We start from the raw sequence: 24406 nt of genomic DNA, 5'->3' as shown, positions 1-24406 counted from the left end.
TAGCAGGTATACCTGATGACAAAATAGCCAAGCTGCAACGTATAAAGAACAACGCCGCTCGAATAGTCCTTAAAAAAACTAGACTAGATTCTGCTACTAAGCTCTTGCGCGCGCTCTTATTGGCTTCCCGTGAAAGCGAGAATCGATTACAAGGTCGCCACACTTTGTCATCAGTGTATATATAACAATGAGATGCCCTTATACCTTAGCGAACTGATTACTCCATATGTCCCCCAGAGAGCCCTGCGCTCAATGGACTCAACGCTTTTAGTAGTGCCACGTTTCTCCCTCAAAAGCTACGGTCTGCGTGCTTTTTCAGTTCACGGACCAAAGGTTTGGAACTCACTCCCCCATTGATCTCAGACAGACAACATGCTACACCACTTTTAAGAAGAACATTAAGACCTATCTGTTTAAAACTTTTTTGGATTAACTGTCATTTTAGCTCTTATGTTTATGTTTGTAATGTTGTTACAGCGCCTTGAGCCTACATTTTGTTTGTTAACGGCGCTTTATAAATAAAATTATTATTATTATTATTATTATTTCGTTTTATGGGCCGCTAAAAAAAACAAACACGGGAGACTATATCACTAAAGAGTGTAATTGTTCTGTATGTTTTTAAAAACATTTATGCATTTTTAACATTTTGTATTATTATTATTGTATTTTTAAATTTAGCTTTCTTTTTTAGTAGGCAAGCTTTTTACATTATAAATAATGTGTTTATTTTTTTTTAAAGAGGAAGAATGCATTTAGTATGAATAGAAGTCGAATATAATTTACAACAGCATTTCATAAGCAGCGTTTCATTACGCTAATGACAGATTATTCACAGCCAAAGCATAATTATGTTCCTCAGAACTATGTTTGATCATCTAAACAGTACAGTCTAGCCGGAGAACATTGTTGTAAAGTGAAGGAATAACAAACAAAAAATATCCTTATTACGAAATAAATCTCCTCAATTTGGAATCACGAAAATATTGAACATACCCTACAAATCCACACTAGAGTTTAATGTCACAACATTGCCTCTATGTAAGGAAATTATTGTTGAGTGAGGACGAGGGCTTCAAATCTTCAAGAAATGGGACAATTTTTATTTGGGGCCTTTCTTAACCTTTTTACTTTAAGGACCTGTTTATATTTTACTTTATTTATATTTGTAATTGTAGTTAACATGCATGACTAGATTGACCAAGGGACACGCGTAGGACGCAATCATCTTTTTTTCTGAATTAACGTCTGTATTTTATAAGATAAGATTTGAGCTGCCTAGAGGAAATTCAAAGTTACATATTTTTTTAACATTTTAAACGATTTTTTTTACTTTATCGTATAAATCCGCCTAATAAGAATTTTAAAACTAAGGCTAAACTAAACCAGAGACCAAACATTAAGAATAAGATACTGCACGCTTAGTGATTGTCTTGTTTTTTTCTACACGATAAGCTCAGGGCGTAATGTACTATTAACAATACAACGATAGCTTCAAATAGTTTTACTAACACTGCAACCCTTTGTTTTACTAACACTGTAACCCTTTGTTTTACTAACACTGTAACCCTCTGTTTTACTAACACTGCAACCCTTTGTTTTACTAACACTGCAAGCCTTTGTTTTACTAACACTGCAACCCTTTGTTTTACTAACACTGCAACCCTTTGTTTTACTAACACTGTAACCCTTTGTTTTACTAACACTGCAACCCTTTGTTTTACTAACACTGCAAGCCTTTGTTTTACTAACACTGCAACCCTTTGTTTTACTAACACTGCAACCCTTTGTTTTACTAACACTGCAAGCCTTTGTTTTACTAACACTGCAACCCTTTGTTTTACTAACACTGCAACCCTTTGTTTTACTAACACTGTAACCCTTTGTTTTACTAACACTGCAACCCTTTGTTTTACTAACACTGCAAGCCTTTGTTTTACTAACACTGCAACCCTTTGTTTTACTAACACTGCAACCCTTTGTTTTACTAACACTGCAAGCTTTGTTTTACTAACACTGCAACCCTTTGTTTTACTAACACTGCAACCCTTTGTTGTACTAACACTGCAACCCTCTGTTTTACTCACACTGTAACCCTCTGTTTTACTAACATTACAGGCCTCTGAGAGTCTACTTAATAAATGTGTCAATGTAACACTTAAAAAAATAAGTTGGACTAACTACAAACTTACTGACTCCAGGAATACGGCAGTACACTTTGTTGAAATGGTTTGCAACTCCTTATAGTTTGTGACCATGTTATAGTCTTTATCAAGTATTATATCTCTAGAGATAAACTCTTAACACTTCCGCGTTTTATTGACTGTAAACAGAGATAATCAGTTTCATGTGTTAATATAATGTCATGTCTCGCTTGATGATATACAAAAGATTGATTAATACGGTATTGCTATCATTAATTTTTTTCTCGATAATTTCCTTTGCCTGGTATCATATATATATATTGTTACGTATTTCTGATTCTTCTGGCTAGATGTATTAGTTGGCACACAAATAAAAACACAGCAAAGAACTTGACGACTCAACTTTCAGTTTCATATAACTTTAATGACTATTAACTCTAACAATTCGTTACTGTAACATGTAGCGTAGAAGACTGTACAATATCTGTCAGTTTACAGTTAGCTATACTTCGTTGCAATTCATCTATTCACTTCGTTGCAATTCATCTCTTCTCAACTTGCATCGAGCCGTATTCCACAGAACAGACCAACGACACACTTCCCAGTGTCGCTCCGGATCTCCCAAAGCTGAACCAAGTCGTACTCAAGTCTACCGAATCAGAGCCGCACACGTCTTACATCAACTGTATCGACTGTAACGGCTCATGTCCACTGTAGTTCGCTGTATAGACTTTAACGACAGTAGTCCACTCCAGTTAACTCTATCCTAGTTAACTTGCATCGAGTCGTACACATTTCTCTTCCACTAGGGCCGCACACGTCTTACATCGTCTGTATCGACTGTAACGGCTCACTCACGACTGACTTTCACATTAACTCTCTGGCTTATATAGAGTCCCTAATCGCTCCTCCAAAGTTGCACAAACACTGCTAGTATCATCTGGAACAACACGTGAGGAAACGTCACATCCTGTCTTTATTTATACATGTAGATTCCAGAGAACACCTGCTGCAGTGTCATCAAGCCGGGGTCACACGTATTGACCTCTATCTGTCACTGTTCATTAGTAACTGCCCCCTTCCTAAACCTGTTCGTCCTCTGGAACAACACGTGAGGACACGTCACATCCTGTCTTTGTTTACAAGCGTAGATTCCAGAGAACACTGGCTGCTGTGTCATCTCGCTGGGGTCACACGTTGACCTCTACTTGTCACTGTTCATTTGTAACACTATATATATATATAATTTTTAAAAATGCACTTTAATTTAAACTTATATGCTCTAGATCAGTGCGTATTATTGGTTTATTATTGTCAAAATTTACAAATTTAACTACTAGATACATGTAGAAACGTACACACTGAGAATTATTTGCAAACTATAACAAATTGAGGTATATATTTATGCTTGATTACAAATTTTCAGTTATAAAGATGAACCTGTTTGATTTCTTATCCTTTCAGATAACTTAATGAAACCCCCAAAAGACTCAAGTTTAGTAGATGAATCACAGCATGACATTAGAATCTAATTAATAAGTATTATTATATAAATGAATCTTACATCACTTCTAGTTTTTTATAGTTTTCTTTCCTAAGGTCCTGGTTAAAAAAAAAAAAGTAACAGCATTATTAGGTAGCAAAGGACGGTTTCGATCCTGTTGAAGACTGGGATTTTTTATTTCGGGATCTTTGAGTCCATCCAGCTCTAATGGGTAACTGACATTATTAGGTACAAGTAAAGGCGGTTGGTCGTTATGCTGGTCACTTGACACATGATATCCGCGTTAACCGTAGGCCACAGAACAGATGAACTTTACATCAGCTGCCCTCTAGACCACAAGGTATTTACTTTTGTTTTTAAAGGACGGGTACAATCTAGTTAATATTTACTTGTTGGCTCAGGTTTAGTTTTCCACATGAATGGCTGGTCGAATTGTTCCAGGACATAATGGGTTTCACTATGTCATTGTGTTGAATGGAATTGCTTTTGTTTGTGTCTTCAAGTGTCTTCAGATTTGTTTCATTGTTTCAACCTCTTATCCAACTGAACAGTACAAGATATGACGTCAATAATTACCATTTAGTTGTTCATCATTTTCCCAAGATACACTTTTCACGGACTCTGATAAACCAAAGTACAAAAGTTTGTGTAATTTGTAGGAAATACTTTTATTGATGTAAAACAAAAATGTGAATGTGAAATATACAGTTTGTATAGGCGCATATCATTTTTACATATATTTTGTTCTGCGCTCAATGAAAACAAGCATCCAAAGACTTGACAGCTCTTGTTACATATTTATTTTAATACATTTCAATTTATTTGCAGACAACTTTAGAACCACAAATACATAAATAAATATATAAATAATAGACTAATAGATGTCACAGATCATATTTGTCTCTTAAGAGCAAACTCCTTCATGCGCCTTTTGGACTCGGCCGTTTGTTTGACATATCGCAACATTGAGCATACACACATTCCCATAAGTCACTCCGTCAGTGCCGCACATCGGCATATATTCTCTGGTACATGCAGTAGGGCAATCTAAACGTAAATTAAATCAAAGATTGTGAAAAAAGCGACATTATATTTGGCATTCAATGCATAAATTAGACTTGTATGTAGTATCAGTGTATATACAGTGAGTGTCTATTAGTAATGGCTAGTGCTACAACTATTCTCAGAGTTTATTGACACTACTTTTAGAAGGACAGAGTTGATTGACACTACTTTTAGAAGGACAGAGTTTATTGACACTACTTTTAGAAGGACAGAGTTGATTGACACTACTTTTAGAAGGACAGAGTTGATTGACACTACTTTTAGAAGGACAGAGTTGATTGACACTACTTTTAGAAGGACAGAGTTGATTGACACTACTTTTAGAAGGACAGAGTTGATTGACACTACTTTTAGAAGGACAGAGTTGATTGACACTACTTTTAGAAGGACAGAGTTGATTGACACTACTTTTAGAAGGACAGAGTTGATTGACACTACTTTTAGAAGGACAGAGTTGATTGACACTACTTTTAGAAGGACAGAGTTGATTGACACTACTTTTAGAAGGACAGAGTTGATTGACACTACTTTTAGAAGGACAGAGTTGATTGACACTACTTTTAGAAGGACAGAGTTGATTGACACTACTTTTAGAAGGACAGAGTTGATTGACACTACTTTTAGAAGGACAGAGTTGATTGACACTACTTTTAGAAGGACAGAGTTGATTGACACTACTTTTAGAAGGACAGAGTTGATTGACACTACTTTTAGAAGGACAGAGTTGATTGACACTACTTTTAGAAGGACAGAGTTGATTGACACTACTTTTAGAAGGACAGAGTTGATTGACACTACTTTTAGAAGGACAGAGTTGATTGACACTACTTTTAGAAGGACAGAGTTGATTGACACTACTTTTAGAAGGACAGAGTTTATTGACACTACTTTTAGAAGGACAGAGTTGATTGACACTACTTTTAGAAGGACAGAGTTGATTGACACTACTTTTAGAAGGACAGAGTTGATTGACACTACTTTTAGAAGGACAGAGTTGATTGACACTACTTTTAGAAGGACAGAGTTGATTGACACTACTTTTAGAAGGACAGAGTTGATTGACACTACTTTTAGAAGGACAGAGTTGATTGACACTACTTTTAGAAGGACAGAGTTGATTGACACTACTTTTAGAAGGACAGAGTTGATTGACACTACTTTTAGAAGGACAGAGTTCCCTAGTCAATACACCGGAGACACCAACAAAAAGCGTGCTATTTATAGATTTTCCTCCATATATGAAAATGCCGAGTTATCTGAACTCTTTTTCAAGGAGTGTGGAGTTTATAATCATGAAGATCAACCTTTGCACGGCACTGATCGTTTGGTTAGCCATTAACCTAAACATAACACTAACCGCACGTAAAAAAAAAATATGGCCTATACAGAACTACATTTCAAGTACATGATAGGTAGCCATTAGTAGCGAAACAGTTTATTGCTTTCAGTTACACAGCCCATTCATTACACCCTAACTTCTTTATTCTCTAATGATTTCATTCGAACTTGGTCATAAATATTAACACAAAAGTTTCTAAATTATCGCATTCGTTTACTAGCCAGCATAGAGAGGTCTAAATGGGGCTCTGCATTAGTTCAATGTTATGTATTCCAATATGTACCTTTAAGTCATATTATTTGATAACACTTTCAATCCACTTACTTTCAGTCTCACTCTGTTGAAGATAGTTGTCCACCTGGCCAGCTAGATTCTGTGCTGCGCCGCACATAACTTGCAGCATCCCATACATGATATACTGGAGCCTTTCATCACGTTTCAGGTCAGCAAACCATCGAAGTTGAGTCTAGTCGGGTAAGAACACGTTGTTTTAAGGACAACTACATGTAGAGCTAAATCTAATTCAGACCAGACATTAAAATAATTGATGACAGCCTCCAAACACACACTCACACACACTCAAATGAACGTTTCCCAATGGACCTTATTCACCAATCGTAAACAAACAACATCTAGCCACATTACAATATTGATAAAACAAAGGAAAAAACGTATCACGTGACAGCCTTTATGGATTAAGTAATTTGTCTAGAAGAGATAGAGAATCACGTGGCTAAATGTTGTTTGTTTACGATTGGTGAATGAGGTCCATTTGCATTGATGACATTTTAGAAAATGAAGGTAAAAAACAACACTTCCAGATCATGGTTAGAAAAAGATGGGAATGTTGGATAAATCATAATCTAGCCTTTAAATGTTGCCCATGACGCTAACAGTTGTCTATTATCTTACAATTACTATGTATGATCTCATTTTGTTAGAGGTTTATGTCGACAAACTTGTAGGCCCAGCCAAACTTGTAGGCCCAGCCAAACTTGTAGGCCCAGCCAAACTTGTAGGCCCAGCCAAACTTGTAGGCCCAGCCAAACTTGTAGGCCCAGCGTTAACCGCAATTCCAATTTAGAACTGAAATTTATTTTTAAATAATAAATTCATCGAACCTGATTGTGGGCGTCACTTGTGTTGACTGTGATATTAGGAGTCCAGTTAGTGACCTGATTTAATGTGTTGCTTGGTTCAAGGAACGTCTCATCATCAAGTCTGATCAAAACATCAAAACATTATGTTTGTCGTGGTATCAAATGTTACTAGCTTGAAATACGTAAAGTTGTAACACAAAACGTAACATACATGTACGAAATAGGGAAATAAAAGAAGATGCTGAATTCCAGATGATAAAATGTTTTAAATAAAAGACCAACATCAATAAAGCTCCTTCTTTAATTATGCTACAATCAAGAATGAGAGACTAAGACACTAGTTGTTGTACTTACACAAAGAAAAAACCACAACACAGAGAGGAGGCAACTAAAAGCCAGCGCCGGCCTTACTCCGATTTAAATGATTGCTACAATCAGGGGCCGGTCGCAGTTTACATCAAGCATATCACTATCAGTCATGACTCTTGTAATAGGTTTTTAAATATGTATGACTTAATGACTTAAAGGCTTAACATATTTAGTGTATCGTAAAGTAGTTCTCTCTCTCTCTCTATCCCTTAGTCTGTTGGACCGTAGTTATTGTTTTTTAAAAAGTTAGAAGAGGCGCTTCTCAAGCAGCTATTTGTATAGCCAGATGATAAAGGCAATGGTCTTTGTAGAATTTATAATGATTAGTTCAATCTCAGGTCTCTTCAAATGTAGGGCAGGCCTATGTTAGGTTCTGGTGTTGGCAGACATTATATAGATCTAGAAATTTAGTTAATTCTCTGGTCTCAGCAGACATTGGGCCATATAGTTAGATCTCTGTTTTTGCAAAGCTTTTAGTGAAGTCTTTGGTCTAGACCAGTGATTCCCAAAGTGGTCCATATAGACCCCCAGGGGTCTACGAAGACCTCCAAGGGGTCTACGAAATTAAAAAAATAAATTGGGGATCTATGAGATGTCCACGGGGGTCTACGGTAATAGATTTCATTTAAGCAGGTCGTAACTTAATTTTCACATTCCATTAATGTAATTATTTCATACACTAATATACGATTTGTACCCGAGTTAATCCTTTCAATATTTATCCTGCTATTGAAACGAAACATTCTTGTATTCAATTTCAATACTTATTTAAATAGCTTAATTTTGTCTACATGTAACTAATATTTAAAAAAAAAAAAGAAATGTAGACAGTACAGCGTTAATTATTTAAAATTGGGATTCATTCCTTCCTTGTCAAACAACAGTTGCCTAAGTGACTTTTATGACGATATGAAACCAGTTACGCTAGAGGATCATCTGAGACAATGCCACCCTGACAAAAATTAAGATTTGAACAACTTTCGAACACTCAAAGTTCAGAATAGACCCACTAATTCTCTGTTCGACATCATATAGAGAAGATTTTGGTTTGTGAGCGTCTTTCAAGATTTCTTTACTTTACTTTACCTATAGCAAAATACGGAAAACAGCAAAGGTCAAACATTGTTATTACCTTTTTACAAAATCCTACATCTGTTACTATTAAAAGAATTTCTTTAAGCGACAATACAGTTTAAGGTCGCTTCGGTGGCATGAGTTATAAAATTAAAACCTTCTTATGTAAATCTTTGCAAAAGATATAAATACAGTTTGGTCAGACAAGGTGTAGTGCTGTGTGCTACAAACTGTCTAATGGTCACCATCTTATCTCATCTCATCTATGCCTGTGGTCCTTTCTGGGCATAGAACACCAACCAGCTTTTTCTAGGTATCTCGGTTCTGGGCGAGACTCTCCAACTGTCTCCACGTCTTGCCCATCTGCTTGGCATCTGCTTCCAAATCGCGGTGCCATGGTAAAGCTCAAGCAGCCTTCCATTAGCTGAAGAACATCTGGGGATCTAGGGAAAAAAGCACCACCACCAAGATTAGGCTATGTAACACAATTGTTAAGTCGATACTACTTTATGGAGAAGAGACCTGGAGAACCACCATCACCACCATGAAAACAATCCAGGTATTCATCAATACCTACCTGAGGAAGATTCTTATTATCCGATGGCCAGACAAGATCTCGAATGAGGAACAGTGGCAAAGAACAAAGCAGCAGCCCATTGAAGTAGATATCCTTCAGAGACGCTGGAGATGGATAGGTGACACCCTTCGCCAGCCTGCATCCAGCATAACATGGCAAGCCCTAGCCTGGAACCCACAAGGAAAGAAGAAGAGGGGACGGCCCAGGGATACATGGCGCGAATGGTCACCGTCTCCTTATATTTCCTTAAGGTTGACCGACGAGACCTGGTTTAGGCTCCAGTTACTCGCCTTTGCCCCTCTTTTGTTAATAAAAACAGTTCCGCAGATTTAATATTTGAGCAACACGTGAAAGATCAAGAAATACACGAGAAACTGCTCTTTGCGAAACCTTTTACAATGATACTTAAGGAACATTAATTAATTAATTAATTAATATTTAATGAATTGAAAGACTAATTCATAGAAAAACAGATTTGTGTATAAAACATTATATCCGTAGTTGTGTAGTTTTAAATTACTATTTCACTCTTCAACGCACTACAGTTAGAAATTTGTTTAAAAATAATGTTGATGAATTTGCAAAAATTTGCAAGTTGAGTAGGGGGTCTACCGAAAACCAGAAAACGTGGCAGGGGGTCTACGAGACAAAAAAGTTTGGGAACCACTGGTCTAGACAGTAATTCTATAGATAAATCCATGGTCTAGGCAGACATCTACATAGTCTTTGGTCTAAACAGTAATTATTTAGAGCTCTGATCTCTCTCTAGTTCTGGCATACATAGGTCTCAGTATATGGTCTAGACCAAGACTGGTCCAGACATGTGATAGGATCATAGCGTATTGAAATAGCTAAAAGCATGAATTAGCGCCAAAAAAAAAAAAACAATTAGCAAAAATATTTCTAATCGCACAGATTCATTGTTGTTGGTCTAAATCTATTACGGAATTAATTGCAGGACTAATCCAAACTAAGTGATACAATTACGCTTGTAAAATCTTTTTTCTTTTTTTGTAAAAAGTATTTTTTAATTGTTGTTTTTTTTTTTTTTTGTTATCGTGATACTTTGTGTTGTTACTGCTAACATTGGCTGTGACTGTCTAGGAAGAGAGAGAGTCTAAAGTGCGCTATGTCATTTAGTTATAGTTTGTGACATGGGCGTAGCCAGGATTTTTTTTCGGGGAGGGTTTTGGGGAATTCTCCCCCCCCCCCCCCGCAGAAAAAATGATATATATATATATATGTATGTGTGTGTGTGTACATAATTAATCTTTATTACATTCTGACCCTTTCGGAAGACGTTTACTGGTTATTGTAGACTCCCCGCCCTTGCTAGCAAGGGGGTCTGGGGGAGTTCGCAGCTCTCCCCCAGCGCGGGGCGAAGCCCCGCCGCCGAGCACTATTTCTGGTATTGAAAGCCAACAAAATGCATATTCTGAGGTATCTACAAAGCATTATCTTGCTATTAAAAAGTTTTATTTCAAAAACCTAATGTGCTATTCTTACTGACTTAGACCTTCTCGAGCCGTTCAGCACATTTTCTGGCAAGCTGTTTCCGCAACTCTTATTTTGCGTAATTCATTTTGTCGGAAAACATGTCCCTCAAAACCTCAAGCGACGCTCTGTCACAACCTTACTAAGGATTCGACTCCCAGTTCGGCATTTGATTTCTTTGATTTAGACCCGATCTCTATGACTGACTCCTAAAATCTGTCTTAGCCATCTTTGTTGAGACACATTTAATGATTTTCAATTTCGGCAGAAGACTATTCACACTTTATTAATGGAGCCCAAGCCACTGGTAGAAATTTGTAACCTATCTTGACTACGCTCTTGGAATTACATGCCTGTATTTCGCTATAGATTTTATATCGAAAAGGAAAGTTTTTTCGTCAAATCATCTGTTGAGGGGTTTTAAACTAAAAAATCTCTGTTTTTTTTTTTTGTTTTGTTTTTAATTCAAAACCCCATTTAGCTACGATCATAGAATTTGGTGACTGTAGTTTGCTTTAAAATAATATTGAAGAGAGAGGTTTTCAACTCTAAACGCTCTGTAGGGGAATTTTAAACTCAAAACCATCTGGAGGGGTTTTAAACTTTAAAGAAAAAGCCATCTGGAGGAGGGGGATTTAAACTCAAAACCCCTTTGGCTACGCTCGTAGATTTTATAGTGTGTAATTTGCTTTTTTTTATATTGAAGAGGTACTTTTCAGCTTCAAACCCCAACTGGAAAAAGGGGGGGGGGGTAAACTCAAAACCCCCTTGACTACGCTCATAAAATTTTGAGTGTATAATTTGCTTTTTTTATATTGAAGATGGGGTTTATCGTAAATTTTGGAGGGGGTTTTAAAATCAAAATCTTCCTCAACTGTGCTGTTGGAATTTGGGGATTGTTGTTTGCATTTTTTGTTGTTGTTGTTTTATAGAAGAGGGGGATTAAACTGCAAAAACCTCTGGTAGGGGGTTTAAAATTCAAAACCCAATGTAGGGGGTTTTAAACTCAAAGCCCCCTGGTAGAGGGATTTGTATCTCAAAACCCCCTGATAGGGGTTTTTAAAATCTCAAAACCCCCTGGTAGGGGGATTTAAACTCAAAACCCCCTGGTAGAGGGTTTTTAACTCAAAACTGCCTCGGCTGTGCTGTGGTAAGTGATGATTTAGTTTTAAAATCTCACCTAAAATAAACAAAATGAAAGCAAAAATCAGTCACTTAATTCCGTCCCCCCCCCTGCGGGGGGGGGATTTCATTTCGGGGGGGGGGTTTGAACCCCAAGAACCCCCCCCTGGCTACGCCCATGGTTTGTGACATAAAGTGTTGTCCATGAGGCGAGAGTTGGTTTCAATATTTCAATGAGTGTTCTGTCTTCTCGGTCCTTGTACATCTACTTGGTACACTCTAACCTCACCTTCACCTTTAATCCATTTCTTCACCTTTGACCTGCCATGAACTTACACGTCATTTACCTTTCCAATAAGTTTGCTGCGTTGTTGGCTCCAGGGCACAGTTTTAGGAAGCGCCACATTGTCTGTGATATAAACTGTTTCCTCTGCCTCTCATAGTCGTTAGTCAGTCTCTCCAATTTCTCAGTCAGAATTGTCTTCATTCGAACTTTATCCACAAGGAGATCTACTTCGCCATTCGCTCTAGAATCCTATATGGTAACAAATGATGTTTTGAGTTTAGACAAAGCTACAAATGAAAAAGGCTAGAAGTTGTATTTGAGTAATTGTTGGGGATTTTCATCTATGGCGGAAAGTCTATAAATAGCAAGCTATTTGGTGTCTCCGGTGTACGAATCAAATATTTGATAAACTCTGTTTTCATAAAATAAATAAATAAAACGTATGAAACAAACACGAGAGAACTTACGAGTAACAAAGTAACAGTAGGCTCAATGCGCTATGATAATATAACAGAAATAAATACAATAGTTAAACTGACAAACTAATCTAAAAAAAGTTTTAAACAGATAAGTCTTTTCTTGAAATTACTGAAGCTTGTTTTTGTCTGCGTTCAATGGGAAGCGAGTTCCAAACCTTTGGTCCGTGCACTGAAAAAGCCCACAAACCGTAAATTTTGAGGGAGAAATTAGAAGCGTTGAGCCCGTGCAGATAAGAGCTCTCTGAGAGACACATGGATTGATCAGTTCCCTAAGGTACATGGGCATTTCTTTGCCGTAGATGCACTGACGAGAAAGTGCCGTCAACTTGTAGTCGATTCAATGAAGTGTACGCAAGAGAGAGGTTGCAGAATCGCGTCTTGATTTTTTTTGTAGGATTACAACAGTTGAATATGCAACAGATGAATCTCTAATAGTTAGCAAAAGTACCTTGATCAAATAGTTGAACAAAAATGTTCCAAATGTTTAGCTGGTAGCTATCGTGAATCTGAAGGGATAGTCATTAAACTCAACTCTTTATGAAGCTGAAGTATAAATGTGAATGTAGCTTTGAATACATGATAATTATGGGGCTGGTAAAACAATTCGTTTGTTGTGTGTTTGTGAAATGAAAAGAAAGCTAGATGAACAAATAGTAAAATACAAATAATTTAGAACTCTCTACTGAATACATGCTAACCTCTTGCTTGTCTTCCCAATTCCTAAATCTGTGTGTTCCTATATCAAAATTGCGCTCACTGGCTGCAGGTACCTTGTGCTTCAATTTTTCAAATTCTGCAAACATTTCCTTAAAGTCTCCGGCAAATGCCGCTGGTAGAATGCAAAGAGCAAGACTCGCTACTAGAAGTGTCTTCATTCTACTCTGAAATATGTTACAGTTTACATCAGAGCTAAACAAATGAAAACCAAAACAAGTAACACATTTTAAAAATAAATTTCTTCCTAAAGTTTTATTTTGTGGTTCACCATCTCTTACATTACTTAGTTCTTTGTAAAGCTTCATCGTTGCATTAAGTCTTTCTAGTGAGTTTTACACAATCAGGTTAAAGATTTCTAGCAAAGGCTATGCGCAAAATGCCCATGTACATCTATTTATTGACATCTTTAATGAAGTCTTTGGTCTAGAATCTAGACACTGATTATATAGAGATACATCTCTGGTCTAGGCAGACATTGCAGTTGAGTACGGGAACTCCCGTGTTTAAAATAAAAAGACACTAGCAAATGTAATACATGATTATATTTGGAACAATGTAACGGTCAAACTAGGGTCTTCACCGAGTGGCCAATTCGTTAGATTTTTTTTTAGGTCAAATTTCTAGGAAAATCGTTAGAGCCATTGGCCATTCACATGCAGCCCATGAAGAGTTTGAGCGCTAATAATAGAAATTGTAAAAATAACAAATTGTTTAAATTCTTGGAAGGATAAATTGCAGATCGAACTTTCTCACCAGAGGTTCAGAAAAGATTAGTCTGGAGTGGTTGTGTCAATATGCCAGGACAGATCCAGAACTTTTGGATGTAAGGAGGAGTACAGATGTATCTATCTATATCTATACGTGGATGTGTATACTTAATTCTCATACAAAATTTCCTATCATATTGCTGGTAGTTAGGGAGAGGAAATAAAAAAGGATTCTTAATGTTGAAACTGTGCAGCGTATGTTTCGTTTTTATTGTATGGTTACCATAATTCTTTATCTCCGTTACCAGCCAATCTGTATCAGTTAACTAACACTCTAGTGACACAACACACGATAGTCAGTCGGTCTCAATTTCTCATTAATACATTTGCTGTCATGTCTCTCTCATTTTTTAAATACTTGTAGTTCTAACTTGTGTGCAGTAAGTATATAGTGACCTCGCTTTTGTTTGAATGCTTTATTTATTTTTTGGTACAAAAGAGTTTCGGGGGTTAATACATTGAACAAAGTGACTTTTAGTTTTAATACTTGACTCATTAACTTAATATCGTTACAACCACAAATTGTTTTAACATTGTTATAGTACAAGCGTAAGCACTCAGAAGATTTCTCGTTTTTCTAAAAATAATTAAAACTTAGCATTTTGATAAGAATCATGCTCAAATCGATTGTAACTTCATAATTTGTTAAACCTTGTCAATAAAGATAACCATGTTTAGGATTGTATTGTAAAAAAAATATTTCTTACCTGGATTATATTCTGAGCTCAATATGGACTCTTCGCTTGTGAAATCCACAGAATTTTAAAGATGTTGAAATACTAAAAGAGCTCTACCGGATTTGTCTAAGAATAGAATCAGACCAAGGTACTAGTGCTTTACTTAAATATCAAGTTGTTTGGATTGAATTGAAACCTACAGTACGCTACAAACTTTTCAAGTCAAATATTGGCTAATTAAAAAGTTAGGTCCGGAGCTCTTCGTGTGATGCTGTGACAAGACATAGCGGTCATTTGAACGTGAAACTGTTTCATTTGGGACCAATAGTAGGCTTACATAGAGGCTTACATAGTAGGCTTACATAGAGGCTAACCTCTAGGGACTAATTAGTCTGTGTGCATAAGAAAACATAATGATTTCATCACGTACAAATAGGGAATGTCTTCAGGTGTTGATACAAATTTCCTTATAGAAGTAGAAGTGTGTGATTTAGTGAGAGACAGAGAGAGGAGAGAGAGAGGGAGAGTGAAGTGCGTTAGGGAAGACAGAGAGAGAAAGAGAGAGAGAGAGAGAGACAATGAAGTGCGTTAGGGAAGACAGAGAGAGAAAGAGACAGAGAGAGAGAGACAATGAAGTGCGTTAGGGAAGACAGAGAGAGAAAGAGACAGAGAGAGAGAGAGAGAGACAATGAAGTGCGTTAGGGAAGACAGAGAGAGAGAAAGAGACAGAGAGAGAGAGAGACAATGAAGTGCGTTAGGGAAGACAGAGAGAGAAAGAGACAGAGAGAGAGAGAGACAATGAAGTGCGTTAGGGAAGACAGAGAGAGAAAGAGACAGAGAGAGAGACAATGAAGTGCGTTAGGGAAGACAGAGAGAGAGAAAGAGACAGAGAGAGAGAGAGAGAGAGAGAGACAATGAAGTGCGTTAGGGGAGAGAGAGAGACAATGAAGTGCGTTAGGGAAGACAGAGAGAGAAAGAGACAGAGAGAGAGAGAGAGACAATGAAGTGCGTTAGGGAAGACAGAGAGAGAAAGAGACAGAGAGAGAGACAATGAAGTGCGTTAGGGAAGACAGAGAGAGAGAAAGAGACAGAGAGAGAGAGACAATGAAGTGCATTAGGGAAGACAGAGAGAGAAAGAGACAGAGAGAGAGAGAGAGAGACAATGAAGTGCGTTAGGGAAGACAGAGAGAGAGAAAGAGACAGAGAGAGAGAGACAATGAAGTGCGTTAGGGAAGACAGAGAGAGAGAAAGAGACAGAGAGAGAGAGACAATGAAGTGCGTTAGGGAAGACAGAGAGAGAGAAAGAGACAGAGAGAGAGAGAGAGACAATGAAGTGCGTTAGGGAAGACAGAGAGAGAGAAAGAGACAGAGAGAGAGAGAAACAATGAAGTGCGTTACGGGAGACAGAGACAGAGAGAGACAGAGAGAGAGAGAGAGAGAAAATCAGCACAATTTTTATAAAGATGCAGGAAAGAAACGAAGAATCAGAAGTGCTCAAAATGTGTGGATAGAATTTATGATTTTCTGTGCTATAGACGTGTGGATGTGTGTGACAAAATGTGTGAGTGTGTGTTTAAGAGGGGAAGGAGAAAAGTCAAAAATATCGGGGAGGGGATAGGCAGTCAAGACAGATACGTGAAGAGAGAAAGTAAAAATGGGAAACTGTGTTAGAGTTGAAAGAAAGCGAAAAGAGTTAGGGAGAAAGAGAGAGAAATAAGAAAGAGTAGGAGAAAGTGAGAGAAAGTGTGTGTGGGGGGGTGTAAAAACAAAATGAAAGGATTGCTGATTGGTAATGAAAGGATAGATTAAATAGATTGATAAGTTTAGTTAGTTTCGTTAATGTCCAAATGTGATGATTGTGGGCACTGATTGGTGCTCTCCTTGCAACCCAACACACGTGGTTTAGAAAGCTTTAGCCAACACACGTGGTTTAGAAAGCTTTAGCCAACACACGTGGTTTAGAAAGCTTTAGCCAACACACGTGGTTTAGAAAGCTTTAGCCAACACACGTGGTTTAGAAAGCTTTAGCCAACACACGTGGTTTAGAAAGCTTTAGCCAACACACGTGGTTTAGAAAGCTTTAGCCAACACACGTGGTTTAGAAAGCTTTAGCCAACACACGTGGTTTAGAAAGCTTTAGCCAACACACGTGGTTTAGAAAGCTTTAGCCAACACATAGGATCCAACCCTCTCGACCCTTACAGACACAGTGCAAAGCAAACATTTGGTCCAGCCTCGAACTGAACTACTAGATTGTATACAATGTCAATAGAGTATACGAGTTTGAAATGTTATTCTTGATCAGAGTGGCCCCCCTTTGCTCTGACTTCATGTTTCATACTTAGGGTGCACACATCTTAAGAATTCACGCATCTATCGGTCAGGTCATTGACATTATACTGTATTGTTGACATGGAAGTCTGTGCTATAGTTCTAATATTTACATGGGACTACGTGCTATAGATCTAGTGTTTACTTGGGAGGTGTGTGCTTTCGTTTCTTGTGTGCGTGTTAGGAATATTTCTCTTGTTGCTTTAAAATAACCTCTTTAGATTGACTTGGGTTTAGATTGGGAGTTGTGTGCGGTAACATGCAGTGCGCATTTGTCTAACCAGTCAAAGCATATGGGTTCAAATTTTGATAAAAACTGCGTTTCCCGCTATGCTAGAAATAAGTTTTACTACCACTTGCACCATTATGCTCAACAACTTTAGCTAGTTTCTATGGACCGTTGTGCACAGGTGAACAACAAACAAACAAAAACTTTCTAAAACACTGTTACTAAATATTAAGTACAAACCACCAAATCCAAAGCAAGATTTTTTTTTAATCTCCATTATTTAATTAGCTTTTTATATGTATTCCAGCTTTCAGCATTGGAATCCTCAATAAGTCCAGAAATAAGAAATAGATTGTTCTTACATATCATTAAAATAAAATGTAGACACAGCAATGCCAACATTAGTCTTCGAAGAAATAAGCGATTTGTCAATGAGAATCAAACTTTGATGTATGGCGGATGAGTTAAATACTTGACTATCAAACTCATGCAACTCAAGTTCGCTGAAGTATAGGCAGCCTTTGTGTTGGTCTAGAGACCAAGGCTGTTTCAAATAACTGATGGATTCAAGATCACTTACTAGTCATTCTTTGGATTTGTTTGGCTAGAAATGATTATTTTTATGAGTACTGTCATACAGGGAAAAAAAAACGATGCTAGTAACTATAAAACTGATGTCAATCAAATCATGTACCGGTACTTGAAATTATAGAGCTATCATTTTACTTCTGACATGTATATGTTTTAATTGAATGCGGATTAATGCTAACTTTTTAAAACATAAAAATACTCATTTTGTTCCCCATATTAATTTGTCAAGATTTTTTAAAACATTTTTTTTCATAAACACAATTATTTGGAACTAGACAGTCACAATCAATCTTGTTGACTTAAACACACACACACAGACTGTCACAGGCATCTTGTTCAGTCATACACACACAGACTGTCACAGGCATCTTGTTCAGTCATACACACACAGACTGTCACAGGCATCTTGTTCAGTCATAAACACACAGAGAGACTGTCACAGGCTTCTTGTTCAGTCATAAACACACAGAGAGACTGTCACAGGCATCTTGATTAGTCATAAACACACAGAGAGACTGTCACAGGCATCTTGTTTAGTCATAAACACACAGAGAGACTGTCACAGGCATCTTGATTAGTCATAAACACACAGAGAGACTGTCACAGGCATCTTGATTAGTCATAAACACACAGAGAGACTGTCACAGGCTTCTTGTTCAGTCATACACACACAGTCACAGGCATCTTGTTCAGTCATACACACACAGTCACAGGCATCTTGTTCAGTCATACACACACAGTCACAGGCTTCTTGTTCAGTCATACACACACAGTCACAGGCATCTTGTTCAGTCATACACACACAGAGAGACTGTCACAGGCATCTTGATTAGTCATAAACACACAGAGAGACTGTCACAGGCTTCTTGTTCAGTCATACACACACAGACTGTCACAGGCATCTTGTTCAGTCATACACACACACTGTCACGGGCATCTTGTTCAGTCATAAACACACAGACTGTCACAGGCTTCTTGTTCAGTCATACACACACAGTCACAGGCATCTTGTTCAGTCATACACACACAGAGAGACTGTCACAGGCATCTTGATTAGTCATAAACACACAGAGAGACTGTCACAGGCTTCTTGTTCAGTCATACACACACAGACTGTCACAGGCATCTTGTTCAGTCATACACACACACTGTCACGGGCATCTTGTTCAGTCATACACACACAGACTGTCACAGGCTTCTTGTTCAGTCATACACACACAGTCACAGGCATCTTGTTCAGTCATACACACACAGAGAGACTGTCACAGGCATCTTGATTAGTCATAAACACACAGAGAGACTGTCACAGGCTTCTTGTTCAGTCATACACACACACTGTCACGGGCATCTTGTTCAGTCATAAACACACAGAGAGACTGTCACAGACATCTTGTTCAGTCATACACACACACTGTCACGGGCATCTTGTTCAGTAATGCACACACACACACACAAATAAAAAAAATCATAATTTCTTGTGAGACATTTATTATGTAGTTTTATGAAATCATCAAAAACAATGTTGACATATATATCAAATGCAAAGTTGACATAAACATTAAGACATGACCAGACATGCCTACCCCCAAGACCCAGAATGTGGAACACTCAGGTTGAAAATGTGGAATTTTGAGCCCCAATGTGGAACATAAACGCGTTTGTTAGCAATACTGTATGCAATATAAATAAAACTTCAATTATATTACTTTAAAAACAACAATAGCATGCTTCTTATAAATTAGATGTAAATATTATAATTAAAAGTAAGAAAACCTTTAATTCATAATTATGTCCTTTGTTTGAAATCAATAGTTCTTAACTCCTAAATGATGAATTCTAACTAAAATGTATTCTAATGACCTAGACTCAAATGTTACTATATCTATTTTTATTTGTTACTACTAGATATAAATCTACTGACTAGATCTAGATTATTCTAGATCTACTTGATTATCTATCCTTTTCTAGGGCTCTACTCTAATCACTCTAATAACCCTAGATGTTGTCTCTAGTTCTAGATCTAACTAAAATAATTTAAGAGTCTACTAGTGACTTACCTAGTCTAGACCTACATCTAATAAGTCCTAGATCTAATAAGTCTAAGAACACAGATTATAAAAATAATATTATAGATTATAGATCTAAATTCTAAATATTAATGTCTAGTCAGTCTAGATCTATACTAATCTATAGACTTATTCAACTTATTGAGAACTAGATCTAAATAAATAGTAAATTTATTACATAATAAACTAGAATCTAATCTATCACCTTCTAAGTCTATTTCTAGACAGATCTCTAGAGATTTAGCAGAAGTGCTAGTCCTACTTTTACTTTTAGATATAGATCTAGAAACTAAACTAATAATTAATTTAGACTATAAGATGTAATAATACTAATAAGTAGAATAGTAGATCTAACTGTAGCCTTATTTAGGCCTTAGCCTTACTGTGTCTAATAAAATTAATTACATTTAGGTCTAGACCTAGGCCTAGATCTTTAATAACGTATTTTTTAAAAAAAATCCTTTTCTAGATTAATTAGGACTTAGAAACCTAAGAAACCAGTTGAGTTAGTGTTAGTTACTGTTAGAATAGTGACAATACTCTGATTATACTAATTATAGACTCCAATAGTGGCAATACGGCAAATGCAATTCCAATTGCCAATAGTCTAGAGATAGAGTAGTCTATAGGATCTAGAATCTAGATCTAGTCTAGACTAGTAGTAAGTAAGTACTACTGTAAGTACTAGTAAGTAGACTAAGTAGTATAGCCATTGTCGGGAAAAGAAAGGGATTTGAATGAAACATTTGGCTTATTAGCATAATTAGCACTTACTAGATTCTAAGAATAAATCTAGATCTAGTATCTAGACCTAGAGTACTAGATCTATGTCTAGATCTAGCTCAACCTTATCTTCGTAAATTTAGGACACACCGGGTCCGGGAGAAGATGAAATGTAAACAATAAACACAGACCTATATATATTTTATTTGCATTCAGTATTTTAATTTCGCATTATTAATAAATAATGAAAAATCGGCGATTTTTTTTTTTTTTTTTTTTGTGTCGGAATTCAGACTTGGCGGAACAAAAAATCGTGAATGCGGAACGGCGGAACATGTGAGCTTTTTTGATGCTTTTGCGGGACGGTTCCGCATAATGCGGGACTGTAGGCATGTCTGCATGACCATGATGATGTTTTTTTTTTTAAGTTTATTCTTTATTATGTCTTTCAAATGATTAAAAAAAATAATTTTTGAAGAGATGCTAACACTTAAGAATATAAGAAGCATGGAGCACAATATCTAGGCAAACAATTAAAAATAAAACAAACCATACATGATGACAAAAATACAGAGTAAATAACAAAGGAACTTTAGCCCAATCATCAGGAAGTCTATACTTTGATATCTTAAAATGCCAACATAAAAGATATTTTAGGATTAGGTAAAAAGGCAAACACACACAGAAACAAAGAAAAGATCAGTGTGCACATAGTGTGTATTCATAGTATCAGTGTGCACATAGTGTGTATTCATAGTATCAGTGTGCACATAGTGTGTATTCATAGTATCAGTGTGCACATAGTGTGTATTCATAGTATCAGTGTGCACATAGTGTGTATTCATAGTATCAGTGTGCACATAGTGTGTATTCATAGTATCAGTGTGCACATAGTGTGTATTCATAGTATCAGTGTGCATGTAGTGTGTATTCATAGTATCAGTGTGCACATAGTGTGTATTCATAGTATCAGTGTGCACATAGTGTGTATTCATAGTATCAGTGTGCACATATTCATAGTAAATGCTTTTTAAAACTTCTTGAGCATTAATGACTCTACAATCTTGTTTTATTGAGCTGAAAGCAGACCTGAAATCCTGGAAATAACTGAACTAGATCTGGTTAAAAGTAAAGTTATTATTAGATAATATAATATTTTCACATTGGTCTTATGATTGGGTAATATCTAAAAATCAAATGTAAAATGAAATTAATTGATTATTGTTTTTAATTGGTGATTTTTTGTTTCTGACAATCATGCCAAGAGTTTATAAGACAAAGCTGGGCTCATGAAACTATTTTTTAAAAATATAATAAAGAGACTCTACTAAAACTGTGGAAGTGTGCGAAAAACAAAAACAGGAATAAGGATACCATAGCTAAACAAGCCAAGATTTACAAAATCCCTTTAGGATCACTGAGAAATAAAGTCAGCAGTCAGAACAATACAAGTCTCATGGTGGACAATGCAGATCATCTAGTGAGCAAGAAGATATAACAAAACACGTATCAACTTGAGCTAACTAAAGGATGCCTCTTGAAAAGAATGAGATAAAGAACTTGAACAAAAATAATCTTAGAATGTTTGAGTGCAGAGTTTTTTGAAGTGGTATGAAGACTTGGTAACCCAGACAATGTGACAAAACATAAGCATTAAAATAGGTGGATTATGCTAGGAACATATACAAATGTACTTTGAAAACCTCAAGATGCCTCTATTTAGTCTTGAAAACAATAGAGCTGGTGCATGCAGGGGATTTGCCTTTGTTATAGGTTTAATTTAATCGGGAAGTTGACGAGACTATAAATAGACTATTTTAGACGGAACTAGGGAATTATGGGATATTAACTGAATAAGGAATGATGGGAAATTGACGGTTAAGATTAGTAGAAGAATGACTCACTCCTCTTTAATGGCGAGACAACAACTTTAGTAGAACTGTTGACATTGGGACCGTGCCCCTTCGTTTTAGATTAAATATTATTTATCAAGTATATACCGTTTTATCAAGTCAATTATACAAGTTACTATATGTTGTTTTGGTTGAAAGCGAACTTCATGATTTATTAAGAAGAATTCATTTAGACCTAGATCTATTACTAAAACAACCACAACACCTTATCAAATATAGTCATGGTTTGTCAGTTAAGGCTTTGAGGGCGAGAAGCATAAAAAAGCAAAAATGTCAATATAGTTTTGCAATTATTTTCAGAATTTATTATAGAGGCATAAAAGAACTTAAGACAAAAATATAGTTTGTTGCCTTATGATGAGACAGCCCATTTTTTTAATAAATCATTTTAAAATGGTGGAAAATAGTTAATGTTTAAAATCCTTTTGTAGCTCAGAGGTGTAAAGATAAGTTAAAATATCCTATTATAGATGATATCAGTGATGTTAAGGTCAATTATTTAACATCTTTTCTGAAATGGCTTGATGATTGATTTACTCTAAGTCCAACTGTTGGATGTTGAACATTTACTGGCAACTCACACACAACTTATGCTTTCATAGAAATCTCTTAATGTTTTTCTGAGTTCAAACTTAACTATGCATTGTTAGAAAAAGTTCAAACAGACACTTAAGAAGCTAGATTTGGTTTACATAGATAGCTCATTATAATATTTCCATTAGGCAGGTTTATGAAATTAAAAAAAAAAGGAATTATACCAACAGAATTTTCTAAAAAGCCAAGGTACTTAACAGAATTAGGTAGGAACCAGTTTGAACATTTTTGTAGGTTGTTTGTTTACATATTTATAAATGCTAGTGCTCCCAAATATAGTTTTTATTTGTGAGCTGGCATGCCCAGATCTATTTTTAGTCAATTTTATGTCATTTGTATCTTACAAAGTGCAGGTAATAAAAAAGATTATTTTTTTCTTATTTTTTTTATTAAGTACCGGTATATAATAATTTATTAATGTATTCATACTTCCTTTTCTTATTCACAGTTTTTTTACATTCAATGCGATATATCACGCATACTTCCCCATGCACGGTATTCAACTAAGCATGGAGCAGCACGGGTGATGGTGGTAACCATCAAAAAGGCATATGAAATGTTCAGGGAAGAAAATCCAACAATGCAGATAGGCCTGACTTCATTTCAAAACCTGAGACCAAAAAATGTTAGACTTTTGGGGGTCAGTTCCTGTGGAAAGCTGCTTGTGCATTTATTGCACAAATGTTCGGTAAATGAATTTCTAATTTATTGAAATAAAAGTCCTCTTGATTTAATAACTTGTACTACATTAAATGCCCTTTTTTTTAAACAAATTTTCAGTTTAATGATAAATGCGCTCAACAGACATTTAGGAACATCAGGCCAGCTTCCTGCTGAGAGAGCTATGTTGTTTTTTTTTACCTGTCCCACATTGGAAAAGTTGCCTAACATCAAATGCATTGATGGTATGTATTACAGTTTTCTTTGTGGATTATCTCTATAAATGTTTTTATATGTATCTATTATATGTATTTTGTCTTTGTAGGAGCCTGTAAAATGAGACCTTTGAATGTCTTCTGTGGTGACATTTATGGATGCCAAGATGTTCTATGGAAGAAGTGGACCAGAATAGATGGAAAATTTGAACCTATTGAAAGAAAGGGGTCAATAAGGTATGTACAGCTTTAATTTGTACACATTGTTTATAAATAAGTTGAAGTTTAAATTAAAGAACTTATATATTGATATGTATATATATAATATATATAAAACTTATTATTTTCTTTTTTTTATAAGGGATTTACT

The 24406-nt window shown here is 36.1% G+C and overlaps 2 protein-coding genes across 11 annotated transcripts in view; both read right to left on the bottom strand.

Annotated features, from left to right (window-relative positions):
- LOC106077613 (uncharacterized) overlaps positions 1-2345 on the bottom strand; it is a 50778-nt gene extending 48433 nt beyond the window's left edge. For 6 of the 8 annotated variants that reach the window (XR_008779769.1, XR_008779770.1, XR_008779767.1 and 3 more), the window contains exon 1: positions 2193-2345. Coding sequence is in view for 2 of the 8 variants with exons in the window: in XM_056041178.1 (XP_055897153.1) it covers positions 2193-2258 (66 nt within the window). In the remaining 6 variants the exon portion in view is untranslated. The remainder of the gene's footprint in view (positions 1-2192) is intronic. The other 2 variants (XM_056041178.1, XM_056041179.1) reach the window with 1 other exon arrangement.
- Positions 2346-4291: 1946 nt separating this feature from the next.
- LOC106056770 (uncharacterized) lies at positions 4292-20839 on the bottom strand. 3 transcript variants are annotated; one of them, XM_056040042.1, is made up of 7 exons: positions 20706-20839; positions 14745-14840; positions 13252-13434; positions 12136-12323; positions 7174-7273; positions 6377-6518; positions 4292-4695 (listed from the first exon to the last, which is right to left on the bottom strand). In XM_056040042.1, exons 3-7 carry the CDS (start codon positions 13426-13428, stop codon positions 4553-4555), a joined length of 750 nt encoding a protein of 249 aa, XP_055896017.1. In that variant the 5' UTR covers positions 13429-13434; positions 14745-14840; positions 20706-20839; the 3' UTR covers positions 4292-4552. The 3 variants fall into 3 exon arrangements, with proteins under 3 accessions (XP_055896017.1, XP_055896019.1, XP_055896020.1); XM_056040044.1 differs by having other exon boundaries at positions 13252-13429; XM_056040045.1 differs by lacking the exon at positions 14745-14840.
- Positions 20840-24406: the final 3567 nt, after the last annotated feature.

The sequence above is a fragment of the Biomphalaria glabrata genome, chromosome 9, assembly GCF_947242115.1.
Source record: "Biomphalaria glabrata chromosome 9, xgBioGlab47.1, whole genome shotgun sequence".
In the NCBI taxonomy this organism is placed as follows: domain Eukaryota; kingdom Metazoa; phylum Mollusca; class Gastropoda; family Planorbidae; genus Biomphalaria; species Biomphalaria glabrata.
This window is presented reverse-complemented; position numbering and strand designations above follow the sequence as displayed.

Coding starts and splice junctions, on each gene's coding strand:
- LOC106056770 (XM_056040042.1), bottom strand. CDS start 13,428: ATGAAGACACTTCTAGTAGCGAGTCTTGCTCTTTGCATTCTACCAGCG. Junction 6,519..7,173: donor CAAGTGACGCCCACAATCAG/GTTCGATGAATT, acceptor TTACCCGACTAG/ACTCAACTTCGATGGTTTGC. Junction 4,696..6,376: donor TCAACAGAGTGAGACTGAAA/GTAAGTGGATTG, acceptor ATTTACGTTTAG/ATTGCCCTACTGCATGTACC.